This window comes from Protobothrops mucrosquamatus, unplaced genomic scaffold (assembly GCF_001527695.2).
Source record: "Protobothrops mucrosquamatus isolate PMUCROS unplaced genomic scaffold, P.Mucros_1.0 scaffold1135, whole genome shotgun sequence".
NCBI lineage: Eukaryota > Metazoa > Chordata > Lepidosauria > Squamata > Viperidae > Protobothrops > Protobothrops mucrosquamatus.
In genome coordinates, this window is record NW_015387353.1 from 74,591 (window position 1) to 84,542 (window position 9,952).

Consider the following 9,952-nt stretch of genomic DNA (forward strand, 5'->3'; position numbering starts at 1 on the left):
ATATGCATCAATTTCTGCAGGATAATTTCAGTTCTGGGGGTCAAGTAATATGAAACCTACAGTCCCAAGAAATACCTCCAATATTTATTTGAATTTTTAAAAATGAAAGAAAAGAAACATTAATAGTTCACTGAGATGTGAGTTTTTCATCATGAAGATTCCAGAGAATGATCTGTTTGGGGAGCAACATGACAAAAAGGCTCACCTGTTGTCATTATGATATGGATTGGACACTCAAACAATATTGCAATAAAACAACCAGGCACGCCAATTATCATCACAGATAATGCTTCCACAACAAGAACAAACTGTCCAACTCAAATGTACAAAAATGATCAGTCGCCACATCTCACCTCACCTTTAGTTAAATCATTTTTTTCTCTAAGCTGGAGGTTTCTTTACTGGGGAGGCATCAGGTTTTGCCTAACACACATGAGGTTTGGTTCACAGCTATGTTTTGCTGATTACCTCCCTCTGTTCCCCTGGTTCGAGACTTAAAAGATATATTTTCAAATTAGGAACAACTAGTAATCATGTAATTGCTTGAAAACGAAGTAACGTATTACAGTATATCATTTTGCAACTAAATCCACTTTGTCTGACAGACTACTTCATGCCTCTAACAAAAGAAGAGCCAATCCATGAAAATTTGTGCTAAAGTAAACATTTTAAAGTATCATAGGGGTTATGCTTGGTCTGAAACAAAGCAAAAAATATCACCCTGGAATTTACCCAGAATCAAAGCTCATCAAACATTACGGTAGCTATCCTAAAAACTATTTTTTGCTCAATCCTATTTTTATATAGATTTTTGTGCTTTGAATCAAAGCTTACTGAGCCCGTGAGCCTGGAATCTGAAGTGGAACATACTATGAATTTGGAGCAATATGAATTGGGGGGAGGGGGGAAACCTACTTGTTCAAAGTTATATTCCATAGAAAAGGAAAAATAATTCAAAAATATTATTTATATTAGCTATGAAAACCAATCTGCCAGGTTTTTTGACATCAGATAACATATTCACGCCAAATGTTCTTATTGTATCATTTAACTCAGGCATGTCAAACTCGCAACGTCACGTGATGTTGCGCGACATATCGGAGCTTTTTCGCCATTGCCGGCAATGGGGTGGGCGCGGCTCCGGTATGATGAAACCGGCCCATGGGCCGGCAGTTTGACACCCCTGATTTAACCAATGCAATGGGTTGTTTAACCAACTAAGAACAGAGTAGCATGCTTTTATCAGTGGAGCTCTTAAAAAGCTGTGGGTAAGTCTGTGCAATCTACATAGGCTTTTGATTCAAGCATCTTTATGGCCTGTTTTATTTTATTTTATTTTATTTTTGTAATGCCCAACTGGACCTTCCTGAATCTTTTGTTTTAAAACAATAAACACAATTCAATCAGCCATACTCCCACAGCTTGCAAACTGATTATAATTTACCTTCCTATTATTTGGTAAAAAGCTAACGCACATTATTCCTTCATAAAAGGATCTGCAACTGCTATGTGCTACGGACATTTCAAATGCATCTACTATTTCAGCACCAACTAGGCAATGTGGCTTTAGCAACAAATATTGTTTCCTTAAACTGTTTCCCTTATCCAGGCCTGAGATGTGTAGTCATATTTCTGTCAGGAAAAATCTGAATTGATTCACTTCCTTCCCCCCCCCCCCCAGACAAGACAAAAATCTAGCAGTACAGAGACATCCTGCTCCGCCGCATGGCCTCACTGATCAAGTAAGCAGGACTCAGTTCTGGTTCTTCAGTCATAATCACAATGTTCTGCCATTCACCTAGCTGATTGGACCTCTTAATGGTGTCCACCACACACAAAGCATAGAGACAATCATCAAAAGTTGCAGCCATTGTGAGTGGTCGGCCGTCCCAGGTTCGTCTGTCATCTTGATCTTCAAATGCCTCCCTGACTGCTTGTACCATCTTTATGGTACCCCGGAGGTACGGAGATGGGATGTCACTGAAGGCCTTCTCGGGTAACAAGGCATTGCTGACTGGGGCAGAATCCTTCAAGAGGAGCTCTTTCTGTGGGGAGTTATTGCTTTGTCCATACAAATCAGTGCCGACTGCAATTAGCCGCCCGCTTGATCCAATCACAACAATATCTTGTTTAAATTCGCCTGGCATGTTGAAATTAAGGGTAACAGTGCAGCACACCCCACCTTCTAAGACCATCTGAAACGTGCAGAAGTCGTCACTCGTAATTTGCCGTATTCCTTTAATGTGGTCTGTCTGTTTCACAAAGGTCTTAAGAAGTCCATGAACTTTCACTGCTTTCTGACTGGTGAGGAAAGTCAGGAGGTCAATGATGTAGGTACCAACAGAATGCAACCCTCCACCTCCCATCAGATCATCGCAGCTCCAGTTATATTTCTTCCCCAGCAGGCTCCCACTGTGAACCTGTACCTCACACACAAGCAGTTCTCCCACATAGCCCTCTTGGATCAGCTGCTTCATCTTCACAAAGGCAGGCAGGAAACGGAGAACATTGCCCATGATGCTCATAAGCTTGGGATAATAGTGGGCAGCTGTCATCATCCGAAAGGCATCCAGTGGAGTGGCTGTTCTATCACAAATGACATTCTTCCCAATCCCTGTTAGATATTAAAGAAAAGAAAAATATAGGTGAGTTTAGGATATGCTATGGTACAAAGTACAATTGTAGAAATCAAGGAAAGCTAGAAAGAAAAAAATAATTTTAAAAACAAATTTCAGGCGGGCAAGACAAACCATCTCCCCCTTTTTGCTTCACTTACAATTAAGACGAATTCGAAGGGTCTCGGCTGGCAAAAGCTACAAATTCAGTCTGAAGAAGGGAAATTCTTCTGCAAACAGACGTTATCCTACATTGATGCTTGCAACTCTTCACTTTATATTTAAATTGTCTTTAAATTTTATGTTAACATATAATGTCTCATACTCAGCTGCATCATTTATAAAGGAAATCTGAGCTTAACAGAATTCCTTCCATTTTCCACCTTTCTGGCCTAAAATTATATCTGCTTATACTAGATTATAAACTAAAAATGACAAAGCAATGCTATTGAAAATTTTGAGATTGTTGCATGTAATGAGTTATCTCAAGGAAAACAGTTCAAGGTTTTTTAAATTCTTTATTTGCCCATTGTGAATTACTTATTATGTTGTTGTTAGTTGCGAAGTCGTGTCCGACCCATCGCAACTCCATGGATAACATTCCTCCAGGCCTTCCTGTCCTCTACCATCTTCTGGAGTCCATTTAAGCTCAGGCCTACTGCCTCAGTGACTCCAAATACAAACGGATTATTATACTTCCATAGTTTTATCATTATAATAGTTTGTTCCCTGACAGTGGCTAAATTCATACATGATGCTAATGGATCACTTGATACCTGAAGATAAGAATTATAATTTGCAAGCTGTATTTATGAATTAAAGTAGAGACTTCCAACTAACTCAGGACTTTTTAGTGGCATGCTAAGGATTGTTATCCAAAAAATGAATGGGGTCAGGATAAACACATTTGATTTAACTTAATTACATCAACATTTAACTAGGATTAAGAGGTGATTACTTCCCAGGTACTTAATTTCCCCCTTCTATCTTTTTAAAACTTACAATTTGGTGATCGGCATATTTGGAGAAGCTTTGGGAGCGGCATCCAAAACTTTTGGCACAGCTGCACTATTTCTGACCATGCTTATACTGCTGAATTACAACTCTCAACAGTCTCAATCAGTGTGGACAATAACAAAGGATGAAAGTTGCAATTCAGCAACATCTGAAAGGTTACATGTTATGCACCCATATTAGCCCTTCACTTGTGCATCCCTAGCCTAATAAGTTGATTTCATTGTTGGATACTACGTAGTGGAACTGACAGCCACTGTAGTTGGGTGAACAGAAACAACAGAACTAAATCTAAAAGTCTGTGAATAATAGAATGTAATGTGGTTTCACAACTGAAACCCACATGAAGTCCTAGTGCAGCCCTCTTCCTCTTCAGACCTTCCAACTGGGTTCAGTTCCACCTCTCAAATTCCCTATCACCATTGAAGCTAGTCCTAAAAGTTGCTGCGGGGCTGCTGCCAGCCCCTGCTAGTAGGTTTCTGCCATGGAATTGCGCAGCAGTAGCAGTCTTTGTCCTCATCCAGAAAAGGAAGAACATAAGATAGTCAGGAAAAACAGGAATATCATTGAGGTGAATTAAATAGTATTCAGAACACACAAAAGAAAAAGGAGGGGGGGAAAGGGAAACTCCCCCTTTATACTTACAGCAACCAATCATAGCGTAGCTTGCCTCATGCAGGAGCCAACACTCTCCAACCAAACAACTACAATTGTGTGTTCTGGTCTATTGTACACTTTACTCTTCCAGCTATTAAATTCAATATCCTGACAGTTTCTAAAAGGGAACTTCAGAAATTCAGCTGGATCCCAACCATTTTTCTTAAAATCCACTGATTTCCCAAATTTAAGGAAGACACATTTGGCATCATACAACAAACGCAGTGCTGCCACTTTCACTTTAAACAGTGACAGAGCTGAGGAGACAAATGACAGAGCCTAGAAAAATAAGCAAAAACCACATGCCATTACAGATAAATGCCTCAATTTGCAAGCATAGAATGTTGCTCTCCAGCCTCTTGGCTTTGTGAGAAACATTTTTCAGCATTTCAAGGGGGCTGAACCGCACCACCCATTCGATTAACAAATGACTACTCAAGCTGAGTCACAGCAGACGCTCATCTCATGCTTTGTTGCACTGTGTAATCATGCATATATTTAGGAAGTTTAGCTATCACTCTTAAAGTAACTGCATGGGCAGTCTGCAGATCTCGAGGAATGGACTCAGCAGAATTGTGATATTTGTATTCTCCCGTTTTTGATGGGGAGAAGGCCGTTGCTTATGTAGCAAAAATGTCTGTGTCCAAGAGAGAAATACCAGCAGACTTGGAAGACACCAAGATGTCTGAATACGACATAATCTTTATTATAATCTCATGTCTGGGGATGAGGAAGAGCCCATTAAGAGCAGAGCATGCTCAAAAGCAGGGAATGCTAACATACAACTGGGACGGGGTTGAGTTGACCCATAAAATAAAATCAGGTTTGGAACAGAATAGCGGGAATGTCAGAGGCACTTCCTATTGCAACATTTGGTTACTGGCATGAATGGAAGCTTCATACTAAGGATCGAATTTCATACATGTTTAAAATGTGTCTTTGTATCTAAACACACAAATGTTTGAAAACGCAAACAGAATCAACTTGAAGAAACTAATTACTGTGAAAAGAGCAAGTGGAGAAAGTAAATTTATGGGGTTTTTTTCCCTAGCTGAAGTTCAGAAAACAATCTCATCTCTGAAGCTTGATATTTACTTGTCTGAGAAGAAATTTCTCCATTAGTGGATGATTTCTACCACAACAGGTGGGATGGTGATACAGACAATTCACAGAAATACAGAGCAAGCAAGGCTAGTGGGTTTTTTGTTTTTGTTTTGTATTTTATAGAAAAAATATTATTTAGTCAGAAGAAATGGGAAAAGACTAAAATACATCTTAACATTCCTCTGTCATCACCTCAGAACAAAGTTAAGAGGGTTTTTTTTTTTTTACCAATGCTATCTTCTTTCATATCAGTTCCTTTGGTTGTGCTATCCTACCCAAGTATTGGTTATTCTACAGCAGGAAGAAATATTCTTAATACTGCCATCTAGTGGTCTCCCAGTTTTTTGAAGCCCAATCATGGTATGGTTACACAGTGCAGTACAGTGCAGTACAATACAGTCCTGCTTATAAGGAAGTATGCAGTTAACCTTTTACTTGTATTAGTAGAATGTAAGTAATAAAATATTTTATCACAAGCAGATCTTTGTTTATTTAGCTTTTGTTGGAGAGTATTCTTTGGACATGCTTCAGCCTCCCTCCACTCAATCTCCCTTGGAAGTGGCTGGGTCACTGATGTCTCAGAGTGAGGCATTTTTACAACTGCTAAACAAATTTTGCTCAGAAAATAACTGTAGTATTGTACCCTCCATCCACTATACACATGCATGTGGTATTAGCATTTCAATTGGAATCAAAATTAAAAGTGAATCTGAATCCTTTCCAAGAGATAACAAATACCCTCATGCTGGATTTTGAAGGGATAACTGATATTCTGGTCTTTCTGAACTACTGGAAAATCAGCACTCCACGTCTTGTGACTGTCAGCTGCTTCCTGAATCAGAGTGCCTGACATAGGAAAAATGCTATTAGAAAGCAGGCTACATAATTTGCTGCCTCACTTGAATCCCTCTCAGCCTTGTTGTATATGCAAGAACATCAGACTGTAATCTAGTGATAAATAATCAATATCCTTAAAGCGAATAAAAATTAGACCTATGTTGCAAGTAATCAACATTTGGGGATGTTTGGGGAAACATCAGGCAATTAGATCTTGATCTTTATTTAAAAGCAATAGCAAGGTATGTCTTGATCACTGATGATATTATACAGTATACTGATGGAAGTAACAGACCAATATCCATCCATCCACCCATCCACCTTATAAAGATTCTTTGCAGCCATGATTGTGATCCCACAATGAAGTAATTATTTGCCAAGTGACTAGTGTGTATTATTTTAAAAAAATTGCCAAGTGACTAGTGTGTACTATTTTAAAAACATTAGAATTAGGTTGCCTTATTTTTATCTTTCTTTTTCTAAAACTGAACAAGCTATTCTTGGTGACCGGAATATAAGAGCATTCATACACATGTAGAACTGCGCTAACAGATCAAATAAGCCAACTGATCATAAAGAATATCAGTAAAGCAATGTGTAATCCCACTGAAGCACCTCAGCAACTTTAAGAAAATCAGAATTATATGCATAATGACATAAACAAGCTGTCTTGACCAGGCTGTGGGTACATGACACTAGAAATGTGAGAGATCCTTATACACAAGCAAGTTTTCTATACTTGATTTTTCCAATTTATATGGAGGTTGTTTATTACTTACAATGGCTGAAGAGACAGGTAACCATCATCAGGGTTGATATATGATCAAGTAGTATATGATCAAGCCAGGTATTTGGCAACCAGAAACCATGGAGCCAAGTTCTAGTATCCTAGTGAAATACAATTTATAGGCCATAATGCTCCTTGTTCTGATATAGAAAACTCTGATCTAGAACAAGATACCATCAGCCCTTGGGAACATCAGTGGAAATAGGGGTCTGTGATGTCATCACAGGGGTTCCGCAAAGGCTTGAAGAAATGTTATGATTTAAATCCTGAGTTAATTTTGGAGTTCTATGGTTCACTAAAGGTATTTAAAGGGGGCCCTTGGTGAAGAAACCCCTGCAATAGGTAAACAACCAGGTGTTAGTCAGGTGAAGGTGTTGCTGTGGCTTTGGATGAAAACTTTGCAGAATCAAATTTTAACAAATCAAGTCTACTTAACTGTAGCTGCACTTGGATTGGGGGTTGCTGATGGACATTTAAATCTGTGGACTCCTTAGTATTCTCCTAGCTTGGTTGCTTTCATACAGACATTTCAATACCTGGCTAGGTAGTAACTTCAATGTTGATGAACAATGCATTGAGAATGTTACCTAGCCAGGTAATGGACTGTCTGCACAAAAACAACCAAACTTAGAGAACACCAAGGACTCCACAGTTCATCCCTGAGGTACATATATCCTGTTTTATTAGAATTTGTCTCAGAAGACAGAGTTTATTGCTGGAACAACTTTGGTGACAGCTTTACCTCAACAGCTATGTATTGGTGCCTGTCCATGTCACTTTGTTTCCCTCCAAACCCTTGAACGAGCTAGACTGCTTGCTGGAACCTTAAGATTTGGTCTAATTTGAACACTGCTACTACCTGGCCTCACCCAATTCTGACAAAAGGCAGATTTACATCTGCTCTAATTATTTTTGTTGTTTTTGAAAATTGTACTTAGATGCAGACGTTATAATAATTTTCCTAGGTTCATGCCACATTAGGCTAAAATACAGGCCTTAACAAGACCTAGCTACATCCATCATTAGAGGAGGGTTGCAATGTTCTATATTGTTCTATCAGCTATCTCCATGACAGCAGCAGTGTTGCAGATAATCAGCACCGTGGAGTGTCAGAATAACAGACTTTGCTTTAGATCCCTCTGCTGTTTGCATGACAATTGTTAATCTATGTATACTGTCAAGTTTGGCATAATAGGAACAATAAACATCAATGTACGGTTTGTACTATGGAGAAAAAAAACCCGAAAGCCAATGCAAATGTCATATCAAACAGAAACAAACAACCAGAGCTACACCGGAGGAAGTATGCATGAAAGTGATATAAACAAATTAAAACAATTAAAACAATTTAACTGTAAACAATCTCATAGACTTTGCTTATTAAAGTCCATTCCAACTGGGCCGTGACTCTCTACAGCCTTAAGCAAATGCACTTTTCAGCTCTGCAGCATCCTTTTAACTGTAGAGTTGTAAGAGTCTCATTCGGAGATGTTCTCCATGCAAAATGTTAAAGTCCCCAGTGAAAGCTCATTATAATAAAGATTAGAACTCACCAAGATAAAACAGATAATTTGAAAGCATGTATGCATTATATTAATTTTAGGAAGTAACAGTGTATGTATGTGAAAATTTTCAGTTATTCCCTAGAGAATCCTGTAGCTATGGTAGAAGATTATATCTCACCAGTATAATCTGCATCAAAAAGATTTGCAGCAGGCATACCAAATAGCAAAACTAACCTTTTAATCCCACATGGAATCAATCGAATATTTATTCCCAATCTAAATACTACTTCATCCTATTGATTCTGGTCGTCATTAAAGGCTGTTGTTGTTTTTTCTACATTGTCCAAAAGTACTCTGTGGAGCAAGAACCAGCAATGCAGAGACATCTGGACATGATAATTCAGCTGACTCTGACAACATCAACTTCAGCTAATTGCTTTCTCTTCTGTCTCCATCTCAGAAAGCACATGAAATGCCTCCCTCTACTAATGCAAAACAAACAATCATTCTCTCTGTGTGCCCATTACCTTATTAAAAACATTGCTTACTATGCAAATAATTATTCAAAGCACAGCAAATATTACATGTACAGTAGTAAATTACTGCTGAGAAGCAAATGCTTTGCTTTTGGAGAATCAAAACTCATGGCCGCAACCTACAGAGGGTCACCAACACAATTTTGGATATCTACATCTATATCTTAGGAGGCAAGGAGAAATATTAAGTCCTGTTTAGAACAAGGCGATGTAAACAAGTTATTCCCGAAACAAGGAACATTCAGTATCTGCAAAAAATATATCTTCAGCTAATTTATTTCACTTCCTTTGGGCCCGCATTCATGTTCAATATGAAATGTAATTACCGTAATACCAAAGATTCAGTTCTCTGACATTTCAACTGGAAATATTTCGACAGAAGGAAAACTAAGCCCATGAAGGAATCGAAATGATACTATTTTTGAATTAAAGCACTTTAAACCCAATCCCACAGCAGCTTGCCCAAAGCCATTTGTTGAATGCATGGCTTTGCGAAACACAAACTTCAAAGCCCAAATACCAAATACCATGTTCATGACAACTCAAGACCAATTCAGTTCAATTTAGACTTAGGATAAATGTCTAAACCTCCACTTTCTGCACTACGTTATGAAAAAGGTCACCTGTACCACTTATTTATATAAACTACTATACTTTTCATTCAATATAACATCTGCTATCATACATAAACGCAATTTTTTTGCGTGAGCTGCACTGGCTGCCGGTAGCCTTCCGGGTGCGCTTCAAGGTGTTGGTTACCACATTTAAAGCGCTCCATGGCATCGGACCTGGGTATCTCCGAGACCGTCTTCTGCCGCAGATTACCTCCCATCGACCGGTACGCTCCCACAGAGCGGGCCTCCTCAGGGTGCCGTCGGCCAAACAGTGTCGGCTGGC

At 38.8% G+C, this 9,952-nt stretch overlaps 1 protein-coding gene across 1 annotated transcript in view; it reads right to left on the reverse strand.

Annotated features, from left to right (window-relative positions):
- Positions 1 to 1,694: 1,694 nt before the first annotated feature.
- The window catches only part of GFOD1 (glucose-fructose oxidoreductase domain containing 1), a 46,186-nt gene continuing 37,928 nt past the window's right edge, over positions 1,695 to 9,952 (reverse strand). The window contains exon 2 of the mRNA XM_015820508.1: positions 1,695 to 2,614. Within this exon, the coding sequence (XP_015675994.1) occupies positions 1,695 to 2,614 (920 nt within the window). The remainder of the gene's footprint in view (positions 2,615 to 9,952) is intronic.